The 24010-nt window shown below is 41.8% G+C and overlaps 1 protein-coding gene across 1 annotated transcript in view; it reads left to right on the top strand.

Moving 5' to 3' along the window:
• The window catches only part of ezh2 (enhancer of zeste 2 polycomb repressive complex 2 subunit), a 144434-nt gene that overhangs the window by 28866 nt on the left and 91558 nt on the right, over positions 1 to 24010 (top strand). Inside the window, exons 7-9 of the mRNA XM_051928774.1 lie at positions 2252 to 2349; positions 6131 to 6374; positions 7096 to 7265. Of these exons, the coding sequence (XP_051784734.1) occupies positions 2252 to 2349; positions 6131 to 6374; positions 7096 to 7265 (512 nt within the window). The remainder of the gene's footprint in view (positions 1 to 2251; positions 2350 to 6130; positions 6375 to 7095; positions 7266 to 24010) is intronic.

Genomic DNA, 24010 nt, shown 5'->3' with positions numbered 1-24010 from the left:
ATAAACTTTATTGTTGTTTTGCAAATCTTCACTCATTTTGAATTTGATGCCTTCAACACGTTCCAAAAAAGCTGGGACAGGGGCATGTTTACCACTGTGTAAACATGTGGTTTTTATTTACAGTTTTACACAATGTCCCAACTTCATTAGAATTGGGGTTGTAATCTAGACCTATGAAACTTTTTACAGATTAATGACTATTGGTAGTGCATCAGGTTTGTTTGCATTTAATATTGCTGTGTGTTTCGAAACACCTTTTTTAATACTTAGAAAAATTAGAAGTTCTAAGTTAATAGCCTAAATTACTTTATTGGGTTTTCTTAATCTTTTTAATTTATCATATTGGTAGCATTTTTCTGGTAAGGGGCAGGCATCTTGAAAAGTGTGCTATTCGATTTCAGCAAGTTGCATGAAACTCACTTTCTACAACTTGATCCATAGTTGCAACCCTATTTCATCATTGCTTCACTGCACACAGTCGTACCTCTCACTGTACTGGTGGAAACCCGGTTCAGTAATTTCTTCCTTGGCTTGCATATTAATGAGATTCCATATTTAAAAATTCTTCTAATTTCCAGTTTTCAAAAAGCTAATTAATGAAAGCCTATTTCTGCAGAAAAATCAAGCTACCTGTAAACGTTTTATCACAAATGTTGGCCTCTTTTTTTTGTGTTCAGTTCAGCCACACCAAGGTAGATGTTGGTTATGGCCATTATTTAGTAGTTTAAATAGTAAATTTGGCTATAAAGATTTGCACTAATTTTTTTAAGCAGATATATTTCACACAGTCTTAGTATTAATCTTCAGTAGCCTACAAACACAATATGAAAGATTGTATTTGTTTATATTTATTCTGAAAAAAGTGATCTTGTGTAGAGAACTCAGCAGTGGGCCTTGAATCTTGGGTAGTAATTAAACGGGATGGTAGGATACATACATATTAAGATTAGTCTTTTTCACTTGTGTGTTAAATAAGTTGTAGTTATTCAGTCTAGTATATCATTTTAATAGGATAACTTTCAAATCTCTTTACTATTAATAAGGCATTGTTGAGATCTCTTGGCTCCTTACAGCTTCCACATCTTCCTTCATTGTGTTGCATCTACATTGTACTAGCAACAGCATTACAGCAATGTTTTGATGGTTGATCAGGTCGAATAAAGATGTAAGATCTCCAGAGTGGAGTAAAAGAGCCAAGAGGTTAAACTGTACAACTTTGATTTGTAAATATCTGTAGACTGCAGGAACATTAGATTAATATGGTGCACTTGTGTCATGGCTCAGGAGCAATATTTGAGAAACAGTGTGCATTATACACTTAACCTGAAGAGCTAATAGGTAGATCAGTGAGCAGAATATAGCTGTGTCAGAGGCATATACAACATGAAGAGAATGTGCAGTTTGGGAACAAAAGTGTGCTAGCAGGTACTAAAACTATTATTAAAATTTAGTCATGTAAATGGGTTTAATGACGCATTTCTTTCAAACACATTCCTTTATAAGTGGTTTATGATTATTATTTTATAATTGGCAAATATTTTAAATCAAAGGTACACAACTTCTTTTTATGTTGCCATAGCTCAGTTTTGTGCATGGGAGTAGTCACTTCTCAAGAGTTTCTCAGAAAACCGGCAAATCTCCCCAACCTACTATACAGAACCGTATATGGTTTTCCCATTGTTTTGGGGGTGGAAGTTAAAGATAACTGAGAGGAAAAAAATCTGAAAATGTTTTCCTGTTTTTCCCAGGCCAAAAGATTTTGTATTGAGCTGAGACTTTCCCAGTGGACAGTATGATATGTACACCTTTTTTAAACTTGTCAAAATACCATATTGGTTTTAATATTGAATGTGACATGTTATCTATGAATAAAAATGATTTTGAAATCCTATACAAGAAATTCTAAATAAGCAGAACATGAGCAAAGAAAGCAGCTCTTTTAGAGTATTTCGGAGCTAGAACTGCAATACAAATGAGACAACCCAAATTAGTTGACTGCATTATCAAATACTGTTCTAGATGATCTGTATTTTTATTTAAGTGCTACTGGTGCTAAAGGGATACTCCAATGTAAAAATAAAACCATGATTGGATCTGCTCTACTATTAAGTATGCAAGTTTATTTCATGTATACTTGACATTTTATTAACATTCTTAGAGTTGAGAAGATCAATTTAATTTGCTTATTTCAGTGGATTAATGAATCAAAAGCTCTTAGGTATTCATTATTTTTACTTTGTTTTTCTTTTAGCTTTTCATGCAACACCAAACACATACAAAAGGAAAAATCTTGAAAATCTGGTGGACAGTAAACCTTGTGGCCCTGATTGCTACATGTATTTGGTTCAGGTAAGTTTTTCTGTACAGTGATCCCACCCCTTCAAAAAATAATAATACATTTTATTTATATAGCGCTTTTCCCAAATAAAAGCAATGATACTAATTATAAAAAATTACCATTTTTTAAAAAACATTGTTTTAGTTAAAGTCCACCAGACATCTCCCTTATAAGAAAAAACTAACCATTTTAAGTGTTTCGTATGCAGAACTTTGAGGGGGTACCCAGATGGCAAGGTTGTCAAAGCAAAAGGCACTATCAAGTGAGAACCAAGTCAAGTCCTGCAGACAACCTCCCAGTGAGATATAATCTCTTTGACTACAGTAATGGTGGGTCATAGGCCAGTATGGGAATGTCGGGCAATTAGGGGTTGGTGAGCCCTCCATGTCTGCTGGGTGCCCAGGTTTATGTAAAAATTTAGCGATAATATTTTTTTTTTTTTTCTTGTATCATTGATGGTATGATAATAGAGAAAATAAACATTTTAGGCAGTGTATTTCTATTGCATAATGTGTTTTAAAAAAAAAAAAAAATGAAAATCTTAGTCTTTTGAAGGTCTGATGATCATCTACTGGAAGGTTTTGTGTGATGTTGCAGCCAGTTGCTAAAACCTTAGAATTCATACTTTACCTTCCTTGATTTTGATTAATTCAAATTAGATTCATAAATATAAAATGTTATGTCTGACATTGGTTTTAAAAGACAATAAAATTTTGGTCTTTCAAGCAACAGTAATTACAGGGAAAAAATTGAAATTGTCTATATAAACCCATTAATATACACAAGGAAAGTGGCTTATAAATGGTAGAAAGCAGAGTATATGTGGAAAAACAAAATTGCAAAATACGAATTTTTCAACTGTAAACAATGTGTAGTGTCACTTTAGAGACCTCTTGATCCAGACTGCTGCTAAATATATTTTGAAAACAACATAAATGAAAAGACAAAAGAAGTAGATAAATGAAAGCATCTTAAAACGTTAACATCTAAAACAGAAATTGTAACTGTGAGTAAATTGACTAGCTGTGAAATTCAGAGCCAGAGGAATAACTGAAAACCTCAGGAAGGGGTCTAAATAAAATCATTAAAAGCTTTAAAGAGAAAAATAAAAACAAATAGCCATTCAATCCAAACAGCAAATATATTTTCTAATGGTGCTCCAGTAAAAAATTTTTAAAAGAATTTAAGAACCCTCAAAATTACGCCATGAAAGATCATTAAAAATGAGAAGCAATATCTAATTAATATACCCAGGTATTTATAAAAGAATAAATAAATAGAATGCCTCAATCAGAACTAAAAACAAGCACAGGGTTTTAACCCAAGAGCCAGGTGTGCTTCATATCTTCAGTGTATTTACTAATACCCCTGGGCCTGGTACCATTTTACCAGTGTTAATGAAAGAAATTAAAGGCGTTATGTATAAACAATTAATAAGTATATCCCTGCAGTTGCTTAGTGTATAAGACTTATCCAGTGACTCGATCCTACAAGAAGGGAGACAAAATGGATTCCCATAATTACAGACTAGTAAGACCTGCTTCTCAGCCTTACAATGTCAAACATAATATGAAATAATTTAAGAGACTATTTATATTGAAATTAAAACGGATGTGTTTTCATTTTTTGATCGGGCATCTGGAGTAATCTTCAAGAGCAAAGCATATAACATAATTTACTTAGACTTTCAGAAAGCTGTTGATACATTTGTGAATGCAATATACATTTTGAATGGATGAAATTAAGTTTTATAAACTAAATTGAAGTCATTGGCATAATTTAGATAAACAAACAAATTTCATTCATTCATTTTCCACTGGTCATCTGAGACAGGGTCAAGGGTGCACCAGTCTTAACAGTGAGGCCTATACATCCCTTTCCCCAACCACAAGGTGTACCCAGCCCATCTGGGAGATATAATCCTCCTTGTGAGCCCTAGGTCTTCCCCAGTGTCTCCTTATGCCCATAAATCCTCTGCAAGAAGGCATCCATGTCAGATGCCCAGACTGCCTCAGTTGGCTGCTCTTGATGGGAGGGGTGAGGGTTGAGATGTATGTACATCAGCTAGTAAAATGAGAGCTCTGCCTTCTGGCTCAGCTCCTTCTTAACCACTGTAAATCGATATAGCAACTGCATAACTGTGCTTGCCACCATAATCTCCCAGTCAAACTCACCATCCCTTTTCCCTTCACTTGAAAACAAGACCCTTACAAGTCCACCTTTTTCCTACTTAGAACCATGGTCACAATTTTGAAGGTCATCTGCAGAAAGTAATGGTGCAATTCATATGCCATCGAACTGGACACCCTGTCCTGCCTGGCTGTGTTTTGATATCCTGTCCATGAAACTCACCCACACCCCCTTGGAATGATACTGATGTTTTTCCAAGTAAGTAGAAACAGCCCTCACTGTGATAATAGAGAGACTGCATAGCCCCTTATTAAGGGCTTCGGGACCCAGTACATCCCCAACTAACTCCTCGATGATTACTGTGCTAAACCTTCTTTAAGTCCAGAAAAATACAGTACATACAGACCAACTGGATGTACTCCCATAACTCTCGAAGATTTTCGTTTGGGTGAAGAACTGGTTCACTGTTACAAGCTTTAGACATATCCACATTTATCATCCTAGATCTGATTTCTTTTTTCCAGTACCATGACATGAGCTTTTCGTGGCTGGCTTGGGAGTATGAACCCCAATAATTAGAGCACACCCTTTGGTCTCCGTTTTTAAAAATGCTGACCACCACTTCGGACTTCCACTCTAGGGGCACTGCTCCCAACAGCCACACAACATTGAAAAGCTGTGTCAAACTCATCCACTCCACAGTCCTTATCACTGTGTAAGTGTTTAACTACCTTGGTAACCTCCCTCAGGGAAATGGATTTTGATTGACCTTATGTTTCTGCCTCTATCTCCTCTATAGTGTCTGTTGGGTTCATGAGTTCCTTATAGGATTCCTTCCATCACCAGACTGTATCCTCAGTCTCAGTCAGCATTACTTCACCCTTGCAGAGAAAAGCCTGGGTGAAGTCCTGCCTTACCCTTTCGAGTCACCTGATGGTTTGCCAGAACCTTTTTGAGACTAATCGATGGTCTCTCCAAACTTCTTCCACACCCAGGTTTTTTTGCTTCCTTGATCACCAAGGCTGCAACGTTTATGGCCTGCCAGAAGGCCTTGTCTATCAGTCAGACTGAATTTCAAGTCTGGAAATAAAAAGACAAAACCCATGTCTGTCAAAGGTCTATGCCTGGATCATCACTTTGTCTAGTTTATATTGACCCTGGCCTTAAAAAGTTAATCTAACAACATTCTGTCAGTGAATGGTATATTTGGGGATCCTGGTGGAAATTTAAGGAAGTGCGTTCAAGACTGAAGCCAAGAAATACTTCTTTGTAAAAAGAGACTTGGGAATCGAGAGTAATACACCTAGTCATGTAGCTGAAAGGGAAAACTTGGCATTAGTGAACAAAGTAAACTTGATTGATTGAATTATCTTATTTATCAAATGATGAAGATCAGATTATATTTTGGAAGCAGTGACAGAATGGTAGTATATATTGTACAAAGTATATGGAAATAGATTATTTTTTGAAGGGGGCATATTGGTCCCAGCTTCTCAGCTTGCAGCCTTGAATTGGTTAACCAGGTTTCCACATTTTGTCTATACATTCTTAAAATTTGGGTTCCTGCATCCTGTCAAATTTGTAATGTAGGAAAAATCCTATAGAATATTCCTGCTATCTCAAATCTGTTTCTGGTATCTACTTTTTGTATGGAATATTTAGGAAGGAGCAAGAGAGTTTGCAGCTGCTCTCACAGCTGAAAGAGTAAAAACACCACCCAAACGTTTAGTGGGGCGACGCCGTGGAAGGCATCCAAATGGCAGCTGCAGCCGTCCGAGCACCCCTACTGTAAACATGTGTGAAGCTAAAGACACAGACAGTGACAGGGAAGCTGGAGGAGATGCTTGCTTAGAAAGTTTGGATAAAGATGATGAAGACAAAAAGGAAGAAACAACAAGCTCTTCTGGTGGGTGGAGTGAAGCCCAGAAGTTACTTTATTTCAAGTTTTTTTTGTTTTTTTTTTATTGTTTTTCTGTTTATTGACATAAGGGATAACTTAAATTATTTATAAAGAATCTGTGTATTTGTCTTGTAAGCTGTTTAACGTCCATGTGTTCGTTAAGCGTTATTACAAAATATTTTTACGTGAAACTAATCACGTTTGCAATATTTGTACTGTACTACTTTTGTTTTCAGTATGTATATAACCTTTCTTGGTTTAATTTTAAGTGCCTGTTTTTAGAGCATTATTAACACAAATAATGAGATTTTTAAAAAATTGAAATTAAATAATAGAAATTACATATAACAAAATTAAAATAGTTAAACAACTTGTCATTTGTTGCCATCATCAGTCAATCTAGTCACTAATGTATATAATTTAAATATCTAGCACAGCTCTGTTTGCACTTACTGAGTCTCTAAGCCCTTAGTATTTTCCAAGTTAATGACGATAGATGATGATGAGCGTCTATGAAAATGTTATATAGCACTCAATGGTTATAGAGTCTAAAAAAATATTTACCCTACTGGGTAAAACATTTATTGCACAATAATTTTTTATATGTAAATCACCTTTGTTTCATTGAGATAATTTAATAGTGTATATTTTGAATGAGTAATGCAAGAAATAATGTATATTAATACTTTTTTTTAATTGTTTTTTCACTTTTTTTTTTTTTTTAAAGAAGCAAACTCTCGATGTCAGACTCCAGTGAAACTGAAATTGACTACAGAATCTAATGAGAGTATAGAATGGAGTGGAGCTGAGGCTTCACTATTCAGAGTTCTAATTGGTACCTATTATGACAATTACTGTGCAATAGCCAAGTTAATTGGAACAAAAACATGTCGACAGGCAAGTGATGGGAATTTTTCATTTCTAACATTGTAAATGTATTTTTTATTTTAACATTCATTTCTGTTACATTTTCATTCATTCTGTGAAGTAAACCAGCACCTTTACTTACAGAAACAACAGAAGAACTCTTCTAATATAAAATACAGAAATTTTTCTATAGTCTTTTGCCAGTACCATTGTTTTGTCTTTGTAGAGTAATAAATTACGAAGCTTTCCCCTTTTGTATTATTAATATGTAGCCTTTGTCAGAATGCCTCAAATCTCCCAGACTTACCACTGTTTATAAGGTACTGTACCATATAACTTCTCCCCACCTTCCCTTCTACATGTATAACCTCAGGCAATTAGGTGTTTAAGTTACAATTTTATTAATTTTATTATTGATAATATTCATAAATAATAACAATATGCAAAGTACATTTGAATATTGGCAACCATACAACCTGATAAATGGTGATGTGTAGTTTCAGGCTGCACACAGACTTGTTAGATACTTAAAATGTCTCTAGTTAAGGCCTCATTTTGTGATCAGCTTTCTTCAGAACAGGCCGCATGCCTGTCTCAGTATGGCTGCCGAGCTGTGCTCTTCATTGTGTTGTCCTTTTCAGTTCATGGTGTGAGATGGTCTTTCATCAGTTTGGTGAGAGAGAGAGATAAAGCAAGCAAATTTATAGGTTTTCTGTCCATCTCGTAGAGCCAATAGAACGTCATGGTACTTAAAGGCTTCTGATACAAGCCAATTCCAAATAGCCATACTTCAGACCAATGAGGCAGAGAACATCTTCACACTTGCCCTCCAAACCATGTGTTAAGGTAAAGCTTGGCACTTAGGCAGCCTGGCTTTCCTGTGGGGGTTGACTGGGAGTCCTGCAGTGAAATATTAGCCAAACTTGTTTGAGGCACTTCCCCCAACCCTGTCGTAAAATTACAAAGAGACTTTTTCCTAAAAGGGGGGAAGGGGTTCTTAAACCATCAAACCATTGCTGTTATTATCTACAATGTAACACTAATGTTACATTGCTTTGTCTAAGTTACAAATAAAGACATACAAAATATTTATCAACTTGCAAAATTTCACAGCACAACACTGAAGGGACATTATTATATATTGTCCACTGTGCATTATATCAAGAAATCTTTATATAAAATTAAATAAGGTCTTTAATGGCATACTTTGAAATGCATTTAAGTACACTATATTATATGTTTAGAAGATACTTTGTGTGCATGAAAAAGTCCACAAAATCCTAGCACTTAAATGTGTTTTATCTGGTTTTACTCATCACAGCACCCCATTTTCATCTTAATTCTGTAATCACTTTTTCTTATAGGAAACTTACTTGTATTCAGCAATGTGTATAATAAGCAGGAACTGCAAGTAAATTGGAGGAGAAAATGAACACTCCATATTCCAACCAAACTTGTATTAATGAACTTTTAGGCAATGCAAGACTCATTCTTACAGGGCTCCATGTAGATAAGAATATTCCACTGGGTTATTTACAGTATATCTCATGCATACCACAATAGAAATTTTTATAGTCATTAAGACAAAATGGAATAGCCAGCCAATTAACAACAGAATGTTGATGATTAGTCCTATTCAGTCAAATACGATTTAATGCAAGCAGCTCTACAAAAGCAGGATAAGGAGAGAGAGAGAGAGACGAAAACTCGATTCCCACCTTAATTATATTAAAATAATCTTTTAAACCTTTTCTTTGTTAAAAAAAAAAAACAAACAAAATTACATTTTTAAAATTGTCTGATGTATTGCAACATCTTTAGTTTACATTAAAAGAAAAATGATGTGAATATAATTTGGCTTCATGAAATGTAGTTTAGCATAACACGTCTTGTAGTAACTAAAGAGTCAATTTACAAAGAAGTTACATTATAATCTGTGTGGATGTGGTGCAAAAAATATTTCTGGAGAGATTCCCTCAAGATCTTTTACAGCCACAATGAATGCTTTTATCTCCATCGGGAAAGGGCAATTTAGATGTAGGTGTTTGGCATGTGGTGTACTCGTGTACTTGATGATTGCAAGAGATTACCACATGGTAATTTTTAATGTTTCTCATTCTGAACTTTTGTTTTTAGCATAATTGATTATTTTAATACAGTGATCCCTCGCTATATCGCACTTCGCCTTTCGCGGCTTCACTCTATTGCGGATTTTATATGCAAGCATATTTAAATATATATCGCGGATTTTTTGCTGGTTCGCGGATTTCTGAGGACAATGTGTCTTTTAATTTCTGGTACATGCTTCCTCAGTTGGTTTGCCCAGTTGATTTCATACAAGGGACGCTATTGGCAGATGGCTGAGAAGCTACCCAACTTACTTTTCTCTCTCTCTCTTGCTCTGACTTTCTCTGATCCTGACGTAGGGGGTGTGAGCAGGGGGGCTGTTCGCACACCTAGACGATACGGACGCTCGTCTAAAAATGATGAAAGATTATCTTCATGTTGCTACCTTCTGTGTGCAGCTGCTTCATGAAGCGACATGCTGCACGGTGCTTCGCATACTTAAAAGCTCAAAGGGCACGTATTGATTTTTGACTGTTTGTTTTTCTCTGTATCTCTCTCTCTCTCTCTCTCTCTCTCTCTCTCTCTCTCTCTGCTCCTGACGGAGGGGGTGTGAGCTGCCGCCTTCAACAGCTTTGTACCGGTGGTGCTTCGTATACTTAAAAGCCAAACAGCCCTATTGATTTGTTTGCTTGTTTGTTTCTGACAGTCTGTGCTCCTGACGCGCACTCCTTTGAAGAGGAAGATATGTTTGCATTCTTTTAATTGTGATACTGGCCTAGAGGATACGGACGCTCCTCTGAAAAATGCTTGCTCCCTTCCTCGCAGCTACTTTGTCCGGGCGGTGCTTCGCATACTTAAAAGCCAAACAGCCCTATTGATATTTGACTGTTTGCTTTTTTCTCTCTCTCTCTGACGCGCACTCCTTTGAAGAGGAAGATATGTTTGCATTCTTTTAATTGTGAGACGGAACTGTCATCTCTGTCTTGTCATGGAGCACAGTTTAAACTTTTGAAAAAGAGACAAATGTTTGTTTGCAGTGTTTGAATAACGTTCCTGTCTCTCTACAACCTCCTGTGTTTCTGCGCAAATCTGTGACCCAAGCATGACAATATAAAAATAACCATATAAACATATGGTTTCTACTTCGCGGATTTTCTTATTTTGCGGGTGGCTCTGGAATGCAACCCCCGCGATGGAGGAGGGATTACTGTATTGGGTAAAATCTGTTCTTCTATTATTGTTTTATCATCAAGATAATCAGAAATATGGGTTGAATGTTTGATTACATTAGTGCAGGGTAGCCTTTTTTCCTAAGCAGTTTGGAATGAGCAAATTACTGTACATAAATGTTAATCTTCACTCATCAAGAAATGTAGGATATCTGGTTTACTTGTGGTTCTTTTGTTACAGTGTTGATGTTGACCTAGATGTTTTGTTTGAGCTCTCAACACTTACTAACTTCCCCCAACCCCCTATATATATTTATTTATTTATATTTAGGCTCAGAGGTGTGCAGCATTTGATGCAAATTTTATTTTTGGTAAATATGACAGATTTAAAGTGTGTGTGTGTGTATGTAATTGTTAGATTTAATTGCTAGTTGTGGTTCATCCTCTCTTGCATGGAGGTGGTTTGGCTTTGAAAAAACTGATGTTGCTCAAAAGATGGCAATCTGCAAACTATGTTGGAAATCAGCTGCCGTTAAAGGCAGCTCAACAGCTAACTTGTTTCACCATCTGCGAACTAACCACCACATAGAATGTGAAGAATACGAAAAGCTTCAGAAGTTTAACCATTCTAAATCACCCAAGGTACAAGCACAAAAGCACACTCCGCAAACTTTAGTGGAATCATTCTACAAAAAAGTTTCATATGACAAGAAAGCAACAGAGATAGCTTGACATGACATAACAAACGTCATCACCAATTACATCGCAAAAGATGCAGTGTGATGCCAATTCATGCAGTTGCAAGGGATGATTTCAAACAACTGTTGAATACTTTAGACCCAAGATACACACTGCCTGGCCAAAAATACTTCAGTCAAATAGCTCTACCTAAATTGTATGATTCTTGTCATCAAACTCTGACACATAAACTGGAGAAGGTTTCACATTTTGCCAAATCAACAGATATATGGTCAAGTTGAACATCTGAGACATACCCCTCCTTGTTGTGCATTTAATTAACAAATCCTGGAAACTGTAGTGCTACTGTTTGCCAATATCCTGCTGCCCAGAAGACCACATAGGCAATGTCAACATGCAATTCTGAAACATTTGCTGGGATAGCTCTGAGGCTAGGGATCTGCACTGGCAATCAGAAGGTTGCCGGTTCGAATCCCGTAAATGCCAATAGGGACTCTGCTCTGTTGGGCCCTTCAGCAAGGCCCTTAACCTGCAATTGCTGAGCGCTTTGAGTAGTGAGAAAAGCGCTATATAAATCCAAAGAATTAATTAATTACAAGAAGACCGCATGGTTTGCGTGACAACAGACAGTGGGGCTAATATTGTCGGTGTACTACAGATTAACAACAGGAAGAGGCTTCCTTGTTTCGGCCATAGGCTTGATATTGTCATTGGTGATTAATATGGGTTCCTGTATGAAATGCAATTTAAGAGAAATTGATCTAGTACAGTGCCTCGTAGGTGTAAGGGAAAAAAAAATCAGTTTAGATGAATTATTAATCAGTTTGAACAAATTGCATAATTCGTTCAAACAGATTGTTTTTACTTCTATAGGAAGCATATGCCTATTGGGCGTGTTTTATTTCACAAGACATCTTGGTTAGGGGTCCTCAATTCCAAAGCACTTTTTTTTCTTACTTTATTTAAATAATAATAAGTTCTATTTACTGTATGTAGTGCCTTTCATAAACTCAGGGACATTTTACAATTCAATAAACACATTAACAAGACAGTAGAAATTACATACAAGAAAATTAATACTCATTGAAAAGATGTGTTTTTAACAGGAGTTTGAAATGAATAATAGATGAGGCTGAGAGGAATAGCATTTCAAATTTTAGGGGCTATCACACTTGAAAGCTCTGCCACCCATAGTTACTAACCTGTATTTAGGTACAGTGAGTAAATTAGCATTCAATAATCTTAATGCACTGGCAGGAGTGTATGGAAGCAGCAGCAGCTCAGACAGATAATGAGGGGCTAAACCATGAAGGGCTTTAAAGGTAAGAAGAATCTATATATATATATAATTCACTAAGCTGCCGACAAGTAGACACCCATGGAAAGCACGCAAGACAGCCACGCCCACCAACTCTAAGACCATTGGATACGACGACAACTCGCAGAGCCACGCCCACCAACTCGGACACAACGCCTCAGAAAACACGCCGTCATTTATGTTCGTCTGTGCTACAGTCCACATGCACCTCTGAGCCACGTTGACTTTTCGGTTATGACGCACGACCGCGTGCACCATCGCAAGCTGTTTTAAACGCTACATACTGCAATTCGCGTCCGCGACAAACATGCGTCTTCTTAGATGGTCCTGCAGGAACACGGAAAACGTTTCCCTGCCCAGCAACACTCCTTATTCCCCAGCCCGCATCCACCCTTGCTCTCTAGGCATTCACACTGCCTGCTCATGTGCCCGGACGCAACAACTCACCGACCACCCCGTAAGTCGCTTTCGTCTGTGCTAGGAGTCCACATGCACCTCTGAGCCACGTTGACTTTTCATTATTCTTTTCGGTTATGACACCCGACCGCGTCCACCATGAAAACCATGGGAAAGGAACAACGAAGCCCCGCCCAGAAACTCTACCCCTCCTCCCACGTGATAGGGAACGCACATCAGAGCACTGCCCGCCAACTCGAACAGTCTCATCAAACACATACTCACTCGCTTTGGTCTGTGCTGCGGTCCAAATCCAGCTGTGTGCCACGTTGACTGTTCATTTGCCCTCCATGGCTACCGCTTCAAATGTGTTTCATGGAAATAACACTTCTTTCAATGTTATAGAAATTCGTGCATCAGGTAACTGTTTGTTTCTATCAGTTGGGTTTTTCTGGAAAAATATCATTGACGAAACTGTTGCTCTCAAACTTGGCAACATGGCTGTTGGCTTTGTTTTCCAACATTGGGATAACTTCGGCGATGTGGTGTCCGTTGTTGTTAGTCACAGAGGCATTGTTATACAGTCTGCTCAACAATACGCTGACTACATGAATACGTCTGGAGTCTATGGTGGCGAGGCAGAAATTGTGGCAATGTCCCAAATCCTTCCAGATACTATCACCATTTACTTCCAAGAACGTCCTCATGCCTCTCCTTGAGTTTACAATCCGGCCCAACGTCTCTCCATATCCCGGCTCTTTAGCGGTCCTTTGGATCATGGGCATTACGAGGTTCCCATGCCTCTCAAATACACGTGATAACCTTTTGGTGACATCTTTTGACGCTGTCGGTATGTGCACACAGGGTGCACACCCACTTGCTCGCCACACTAATGTGACGTCACCTGCCCACTCTCCTCTTCCTGAAAAACATTTAAAGACACATTCCCCTGAACACATGCATTCCACACAGGACTTTCAATGCACCTTTTGTTCCAAAAGCTTCCGAGTGCAGAGATATCTGAATGCACATCTAAAAAAAAAAAACACTAACCGAATGATGCAATGTGAACATTGCCAGCAATGCTTCAAAACAACTCGCGCTCTCATGAAACACTTAAGAACTCATTCCACTCTCACCTTCAATTGCACATTTTGTAACGAGGACTTCACAGGTGAGATGGATCTCCACAACCATATGCAGATCCATTCAGCACAAACATTTGTATGCAAACTTTGTGACAAACACTTTCACGCACACAGATACCTTACTAACCATCTCAAAACACATTCCCTGATGAATTATTTTCAGTGTCAACACTGCTCCAAAACCTTCATGCGCCAGAAATCTCTAAAAGCACATTTAAACACACACTACACTGAACAAACGCATTCCAAACAGATCTTTCAATGCACGATTTGTTCAAAAACCTTCCGAGTGCAGAGATATCTCAACATGCATTTAAAAACACACTCCACTGAACGAATTATGCAATGTGAACATTGCCAGCAATACTTCGACACTCATTCCAATTCCCTTCAGTGTCAACACAGCACTAAATCGTTCATGCACAAACATCGCATTCAGTTTTCTGCAGCTTTTCAAGAAGATTGCCATTCACGTCCAAGAACATAACATTGGCCTACCTACCGCACTATGTGCTTCTTACAATGCTCTTCATTGGCCAGCAGAGGTCAACAAATCCGGACATTACACTAAGTGTTGTCATGCTGGCAAGGTGTCTTTGCCACCACTATCCAACCCCCCTCTTTTTTTAGAAGACCTCTTGACTGGCAAGAACCCACTGTCCCGAAATTACTGTGATCATATCAGGGAATACAACTCTGCTTTAGCTTTCGCGTCAATGGGCACACACATCGCTCAACCATCTGGACAAGGACCGTATGCTTTCAGAATCCACGGTCAAATTTATTATCAGGTCTCTCCTTTATATACCAATCCTGACACATCACCACAATACGGTCAGCTATATATCTTCGATTCTGCTGAGGCTACCAGTCAACATTTGCAAAAGGAATGTAATAGCGCTTGCAGTGACATCTTGTTGCTTCAATTAGACAACAAGATACGACAGGTTAATCGCTTCGCAAAGTCTTACATGCAAATGCATGACATTATCACTCACAGTAACCCTGTTACTGCTGTACGAATGGTGTTCATGGAAAATCCAAGTCTGGTTATGAGAAGGTATAACGCCCTGTCCTGTCAAACTGATGTTGCTACTATCTTTGTAGGTGAAGACGGGGAACCTCCTGCACAACGCGACATTTGCATATATCCAAGGGGAGATGCTTGCAAGCGTATCTCTGTTCTCAATATGAACTGTGACCCCATGGTTTATCCACTGCTATTCCTTTACGGAGATCCAGGCTGGCACATACAATTGACCCATGTTTAGGAAAAGCGAACCGCGAAAAGAACGCGAGTCACACAGCTCCAACTTTATGCTTTCAGGCTTGCCATGAGATTTTCATTTACTGCACGCGCACTACACTGAATGGATCAACGTGTGTCTACCCGGCGCAGAGAGGCATGGGTAAGCCGTTGAACCCCATTCGTGCTGGAAACCGGGGCTTGCAATTGTTCCCCACGAACGAGGAATTCCCAGTAAGTGCGGGTCATACGCTCGCACTGATTACGTCCCTGCCCTTTGTACACACCCTTCTCCCACCAACCCGTGCTACTACCATGGTTGGGTGACTTGGTGGATTATATATAGAAAAGCAGCCAGAAACGCAAAGAACAATGAAAAGTCTACGTGACTCACAGGTGCATGTGGACTGTACAAAGACGAAAACGACTCAGGTGACGAGTTGGGGGTGGGCACATGAGTAGGCAGTGCATACTGAACGACAAATCAGCAGACTAGCATGACGGAGGGGGCGGAATGGGCATCCTTCCCCTCTCCTCCCGTTCCGCCCTCCGTGCCCGAGCGCCGTCCACCCCTGTCCCTCTCTCTGGGAGGAGAAGGCGCGACATCGGTCCTCCAGTTTTCAGTCATGGACAATTGTATGTTGGTTCGTACCGTGCATTGTTACAATGTTACTTTTCTTGGTGGTTTATTAAATTACGGATTTTTCAAATGTTAATTTTTTCCCTGTGCTTAAAAATCATTTAAAAAGCGGCCTGATTGTGCGCCGTATGGTACGCCGCGGGTTGGCTAGTAATTTTATATTTGATTCTTGAATAAACTGGTAACCAATGCAAATCATAGAGGACAGGAGTGATGTGAGCACATTTTTTAGTGTGTGTAAGCAAACGAGCAGCAGAATTCTGAACATACTGTAATCTGTTGATATATTTAGTCGGGAGACCATAAAACAATACATTGCAATAGTCCAGACGGGTAGTGATGAAAGCATGAATCAGTGTTTAAGTATCTTCACACTGAGGAAAGAATGCAGATGAGCAATGTTGCGAAGATGAAAAAAAGCTGTCTGTACTATTGAGCTAATGTGTGGTTGAAAAGTAAGAAGCTGATCAAAGATGACACCGAAATTACGGACTGGTGCCGAGGGTTCAACCAGGATCCCATCAACGTCTATTTTTAGCCCACAAAGGGTAAGATTTCTGTTTTATCAGGATTAAGTTGTAAAAATTATCTGTCATCCAATGGTTAATTTCCTGTATGCAGTCAGTCAGTCAGTGCAACAGGTGAAGATGTTGCAGTTGCATTAACACTTGTGTGTTATCAGCAAAGCAGTGGAAGCTTCAACCATACCGACGAATAATCTCACCTAATGGAAGCATATAGATGTTAAAGAGGATTGGACCTAGAACTGACCCTTGAGGGATACCTTGTATGAGTGATGTAGTGGCAGATTTGTATTCCCTTATGAAGACATATTACTGGTGATCACTGAGGTATGATGTGATCTAAGAAAGAGCAGCACAAGAGATACCAATAGCTGAAAGTTGGGACAGATTGAAAAGGCTCAAGCAGTCGACAGAGATGAGGAATGGTTAGCAGAGAAACCTTGATATATGGTCATAATTTTTGACTGAAAATAGTCCAAAAATAGATTACAGTGCTCAACAGAGGAATAAGGATTTTTAACAGTAGGTTGACAAAGCCTGTTAACTGTATTAATAAGAGATCTAGGGTGACAACTACCAAAGTCAAAAAGGGTGGAATAGTACTTTGAAAGTGCAGCCAATAAGGCACATATGTATTCCTTCAGGTGTTCGGTGTAAGCCAGAGCATGAACAGCCAGACCAGTCTTCTTCCAGAGCCTTTCCAAGTGGCAACCAGTTTGTTTTATGATACGCAATTCTGCTGTAAACCATGGAGATATCTGGGTAGTAGGAACAATCAAGGATTTAATAGGTGCATAATGATCCAAAATTTGAGACAATGTGGAATCCATCCATCAATTCATCCTCTTCCGCTTATCCGAGGTCGGGTCGCAGGGGCAGCAGCTTGAGCAGAGATGCCCAGACTTCCCTCTCCCCGGCCACTTCTTCTAGCTCTTCCGGGAGAATCCCAAGGCGTTCCCAGGCCAGCCGAGAGACATAGTCCCTCCAGCATGTCCTGGGTCTTCCAGGGAGGCGTCCAGGAGGCATCCTGATCAGATGCCCAAGCCACCTCATCTGACTCCTCTCGATGCGGAGGAGCAGCGGCTCTACTCTGAGCCCCTCCTGGATGACTGAGCTTCTCACCCTATCTTTAAGGGAAAGCCCAGACACCCTGCGGAGGAAGCTCATTTCAGCCGCTTGTATTCGCAATCTCGTTCTTTCAGTCACTACCCATAGCTCATGACCATAGCTGAGGGTAGGAACATAGATCGACTGGTAAATTGAGAGCTTCGCCTTGCGGCTCAGCTCCTTTTTCACCACTACAGACCGATGCAGAGCCCGCATTACTGTGGATGCCGCACCGATCCGCCTGTTGATCTCACGCACCATTCTTCCCTCACTCGTGAACAAGACCCCGAGATACTTGAACTCCTCCACTTGGGGCAGGATCTCGCTACCAACCCTGAGAGGGCACTCCACCCTTTTCCGGCTGAGGACCATGGTCTCGGATTTGGAGGTGCTGATTCCCATCCCAGCCGCTTCACACTCGGCTGCGAACCGATCCAGAGAGAGCTGAAGATCACGGCCTGATGAAGCAAACAGGACAAAATCATCTGCAAAAAGCAGTGACCCAATCCTGAGTCCACCAAACCGGACCCCCTCAACGCCCTGGCTGCGCCTAGAAATTCTGTCCATAAAAGTTATGAACAGAATCGGTGACAAAGGGCAGCCTTGGCGGAGTCCAACTCTCACTGGAAACGGGATCGACTTACTGCCGGCAATGCGGACCAAGCTCTGGCACCGATCGTACAGGGACCGAACAGCCCTTATCAGGGGGTCCGGTACCCCATACTCTCGGAGTACCCCCCACAGGATTCCCCGAGGGACACGGTCGAATGCGTTTTCCAAGTCCACAAAACACATGTAGACTGGTTGGGCAAACTCCCATGCACCCTCTAGGACCCTGCTAAGGGTGTAGAGCTGGTCCACTGTTCCGCGACCATAACGAAAACCACACTGTTCCTCCTGAATCCGAGGTTCGACTATCCGACGGACCCTCCTCTCCTGGACCCCTGAATAGACTTTTCCAGGAAGGCTAAGGAGTGTGATCCCTCTGTAGTTGGAACACACCCTCCGGTCCCCTTTCTTAAAGAGGGGGGACCACCACCCCGTTCTGCCAATCCAGAGGCACTGTCCCTGATGTCCATGCAGTGTTGCAGAGGCGTGTCAACCAAGACAGTCCTACAACATCCAGAGCCTTGAGGAACTCAGGGCATATCTCATCCACCCCTGGGGCCGTGCCACCAAGGAGTTTTTTGACCACTTCGGTGACCTCAGTCCCAGAGATGGGGGAGCCCACCTCTGAGTCCCCAGGCTCTGCTTCCTCATTGGAAGTCATGTTAGTGGGATTGAGGAGGTCTTCGAAGTACTCCCCCCCACTGACCCACAACATCCCGAGTCGAGGTCAGCAGTGCACCATCCCCACCATGTACAGTGTTGACACTGCACTGCTTCCCCGTCCTAAGACGCCGGATGGTGGACCAGAATCTCCTCGAAGCCGTCCGAAAGTCGTTCTCCAAAGGCCTCCCCAAACTCCTCCCACACCCGAGTTTTTGCCTCAGCAACCACCAAAGCCGCATTCCGCTTGGCTTGCCGGTACCTATCAGCTGCCTCCAGAGTCCCACAGGACAAAAGGGTCCTGTAGGACTCCTTCTTCAGCTTGATGGCATCCCTCACCGCCGGTGTCCACCAACGGGTTCGGGGATTGCCGCCACGACAGGCACCGACCACCTTACGGCCACAGCTCCGGTCAGCTGTCTCAACAATAGAGGCATGGAACATGGCCCATTCGGACTCAATGTCCCCCACCTCCCTCGGGATGTGGTCGAAGTTCTGCCGGAGGTGGGAGTTGAAGCTACTTCTGACAGGGGGCTCTGCCAGACGTTCTCAGAAGACCCTCACAACACGTTTGGGCCTACCAGGCCTGACCGGCATCCTCCCCCACCATCGAAGCCAACTCACCACCAGGTGGTGATCAGTTGACAGCTCCGCCCTTCTCTTCACCCGAGTGTCCAAGACATGTGGCCGCAAGTCCGACGTCACGACCACAAAGTCGATCATCAAACTGAGGCCTAGGGTGTCCTGGTGCCAAGTGCACATATGAACACCCCTATGCTTGAACATGGTGTTCGTTATGGACAATCCGTGACGAGCACAGAAGTCCAATAACAAAACACTGCTCGGGTTCAGATCGGGGGGCCATTCCTCCCAATCACGCCCTTCCAGGTCTCACTGTCATTGCCCACGTGAGCATTGAAGTCTCCCAGCAGAACGAGGGAGTCCCCAGAAGGTATGCCCTCTAGCACCCCCTCCAGGGACTCCAAAAAGGGTGGGTACTCTGAACTGCTGTTCGGTGCATACGCACAAACAACAGTTAGGACCCGTCCCCCCACCCGAAGGCGGAGGGAGGCTACCCTACACGCAAACCCCTCCACCACGATAAGGTGGCGGTTAAAGGAGGGGAATGTGGAATTATATAGAGATAAAATCTGCACAGGGCAAGACAACCCAGAAACATAATGGAGACAGCAAGCACCAACAGACATAGAAGGATAACTGAGCAATATTCTTGATATTATGATAGGTTATTTTAGATTTTAGACTTATTTTAGGGAGGGGATAAGTGAAACTAAATTCAATCAGCTTGTGATGTGAAATACCAATAACAGTACCAGATGTACAGGCATTCTGCAGACCCGTGGAACATTCAAGATCCAGAATATGACCATTAGCATGGGTTGAAACACCAACATGCTGCACAAAACTGAAAACAATCCAGTACTGAATGTAGCTCACAAGCAGATGGACAGCAGTAGACATGCCACAGAGAAGAGTGAGTATTTCATAAAGTTGAGAGAAAAAATCCAGCTGAAGCTTAGGAGGCCTGTAGATAAATATAATGTGCAGCGAAGCCTTTCCAGTGATTTTTAACAACCGGGTATTCAAAAGACGTAATGTTATGAAAATCAACAGTGGTTGCTTTAAGACAATCGCGCTGAACCACTGCCAATCCACCATCTCGGCCCGTCAGACAGGGTTTAGACAAGTAACTATAACCAGTGGGGGTAAGCAGATTTAGTTGTAAGTAGTCACCTGGATTTTGCCACGTTTCTACAAGGAACAGCATGTCCAGTTTTTTTAGAAGTTGATAAGTCGTTAAGGAAAGTAGTTTTATTAGTTAATGATCTGCAGTTCAGGAGCGCACAATGGAAAGTTATGTCAGATTGTACTCCTTGGTTATTCCAGTCAGTATTTGCGGCAGGTGTCTCAGCCAATTCGTCTGCCTACTCCATCATCCTGCGGATAGTTTTTTTGAGAAAACCGGTCTAACGGACCAAATTGTGAAAATAGTGTCGGCGATTGCAGAGGTATGACGACGAGAGGTTCGGTATATATACCACGGACAAGCAATGCCAAACTCCATGCATAAGCCGCAACTCACCGCATCCAGTCTGGAGTGCATCCAGAACCCATAAACTAACTCCAATTGAGCAATAGACAAAGTCAGCTAAGAAAGTCTTAATCCTAGTCAACTAAGAAAGTAAAGACTTACTCACCAACCATGCTGGCTCAGGGAGAGTACAGGGGAGAGGGCTTGTGGAATATAGGCAGCAAACGGAATAAAACTTTACAAAAGCTCCAGTATGAATCTAGTGAGAATCTGTCCATAAAACATAAAACAGCACGAGCAAGGCAGAGCAACAAAGCAAAACAGAACTAAAAGACACCAGTGAGAAGCGGCAGCCAGACCATGCACTTTTTTGTCATGTCATTGTTGTCATCGTGTGCATCCCTCCTCGGGCGGACGTGGAGACAGCGAGTGACATCATCCATTCTGCTGTTGCTAAGTTACAAACGCAGCACCCTGAGGCGCTTGTGCTAATCGCTGGAGACTTTAACCATGTGATGCTGGACAAAACATTACCTGCCTTCTCCCAATATGTGGACTGTAACACCCAGGAAAATAAAACTATTGATTTACTGTATGCAAATGTTAAAGACTCATACAGCGCCACCCCGCTGCCTGTGCTTGGGAAAGCAGATCATAACCTGATTCTGCTTCAGCCTCACTACAAACCAAAAGTGAGGGTCCTACCTGCAACCACACGATCATTCAGGAAGTGGACCCCAGAAGCTGAGAATGCTTTGAGAGAATGTTTTGGAACTACAGACTGGGATATCCTGCAGGGATCACATAGTGAGAACACTGAGGAAGTTGTTGACTGTACTACTGACTACATCAACTTCTGTATGGACATTGTAGTTCCAGTAAAAATTGTACGCTGCTATGCTAACAACAAGCCATGGATTACAAGTGACATCAAGGGCCTTTTGACCCAGAAGAAAGGGGCTTTTAAAGGCGGTGATCAGCATGAGCTCAAGCGCATGCAGAAGGAACTCCCGAGTCCAGCTCAGGGCGGCGAAGGAGCAGTACAGGAGAAAGCTGGAGCAGAAGTTGCAGAATAACAGCATGAAGGAAGTGTGTGATGGGATGAAGATCATCACTGGCTGCAGCTCGAAGCGGGGTACCACCATCGAGAGAGACGTGAAGAGAGCAAACCAAATGAACAACTTCTTTAACAGGTTTGACCACCCTAACCCACTCTCACCTCGGAGTACTGCACCCTCCACACATCCTTCTGCTGATACCAGCATAGGAGAGACATCCCCACCCATAATTACAACAGCGCAAGTGAGGAGACTTCGTGCCAGCAAAGCAGCGGGTCCAGATGGAGTATCGCCACGACTGCTGAAGGTCTGTGCATCGGAGCTCCATCGGGTCCTCTACAGCGCATCTTCAACCTGAGCCTGGAACAGGGGAGAGTCCCGAGGCTTTGGAAAACATCTTGCATCACCCCAGTCCCAAAGGTATCACGTCCTAGTGAGCTGAATGACTTCCGGCCTGTTGCTCTGACATCACATGTGATGAAGTCCATGGAGAGGCTGCTGCTTCACCATCTGAGGCCACAGGTTCAACACGCCCTCGACCCTCTGCAGTTTGCATATCAGGAGAAGGTGGGAGCAGCGGATGCCATCATCTATATGCTACATCGATCCCTCTCTCACTTGGACAGAGACAGTGGTGCTGTAAGAATTATGTTTCTAGACTTCTCTAGCGCCTTCAACACAATCCAACCTCTGCTCCTTAGGGACAAGCTGACAGAGATGGGAGTAGATTCATACCTAGTGGCATGGATCGTGGACTATCTTAAAGACAGACCTCAGTATGTGCGTCTTGGGAACTGCACGTCTGACATTGTCGTCAGCAACACAGGAGCGCCACAAGGGACTGTACTTTCTCCGATCCTGTTCAGCCTATATACATCGGACTTCCAACACAACTCGGAGTCCTGCCACATGCAAAAATTCGCTGATGACACTGCTATCGTGGGCTGCATCAGGAATGGGCAGGAGGAGGAGTATAGGGGACCTAATCAAGGACTTTGTTAAATGGTGCAACTCAAACCACCTACACCTGAACACCAGCAAAACCAAGGAGCTGGTGGGTGGATTTTAGGAGGCCCAGACCCCTCATGGACCCCGTGATCATCAGAGGTGACTGTGTGCAGATGGTGCAGACCTATAAATATCTGGGAGTGCAGCTGGATGATAAATTGGACTGGACTGCCAATACTGATGCTCTGTGTAAGAAAGGACAGAGCCGGTTATACTTCCTTAGAAGGCTGGCGTCCTTCAACATCTGCAATAAGATGCTGCAGATGTTCTATCAGACGGTTGTGGCGAGCGCCCTCTTCTACGCGGTGGTGTGCTGGGGAGGCAGCATTAAGAAGAAAGACGCCTCATGCCTGGACAAACTGGTGAGGAAGGCAGGCTCTATTTTTGGCATGGAGCTAGATAGTTTGACATCTGTGGCAGAGCGATGGGCGCTCAGCAGGCTCCTATCAATTATGGAGAATCCACTGCATCCACTAAACAGTGTCATCTCTAGACAGAAGAGCAGGTCCACTGACAGACTGAGAAGAACGTTCCTCCCCCAAACTATGCGACTCTTCATTTCCACCCGGGGGGGGGTAAACGTTAACATTATATAAAGTTATTGTCTGTTTTTACCTGCATTACTATCAATTTTTAATTTAATATTGTTTTTTGTATCAGTAAGGTGCTGCTGGAGTATGTGAATTTCCCCTTGGAATTAATAAAGTATCTATCTATCCATCCATCCATCCATCCATCCTCATCCGGAACCCACCATCACCTTTAAAAAATGACTGCCATTTAAACATTCACACAGATCCCCGCTTCCTTGCCCCACTCCATCCCGCCGCTATGACTACAGAATTTGGAGCCTGTGATGACACAAGGGAGAGGGAGCACAAAAGAAAAAAGGTCTTTTGGCATCTATTTAAACAAAAAAAGAAATAATAATAAACAGAAATTCAGAGAAGGTGAGACACTGCCATTGTACAAGAGATCAAAAGCTCTTTGATAATAGCTGAGGCGGGCAGTGGGTACGTTTTCCCAAATTAGGGAAGCTTTCACAAACGTACCTGTGCATCCCTGCTTCAAGC

The sequence above is a fragment of the Erpetoichthys calabaricus genome, chromosome 6, assembly GCF_900747795.2.
Source record: "Erpetoichthys calabaricus chromosome 6, fErpCal1.3, whole genome shotgun sequence".
Classification (NCBI taxonomy): Eukaryota; Metazoa; Chordata; class Cladistia; order Polypteriformes; family Polypteridae; genus Erpetoichthys; species Erpetoichthys calabaricus.
The sequence above is the reverse complement of the archived record's forward strand: the minus strand, read 5'-3'. Positions and strand labels throughout refer to the sequence as shown.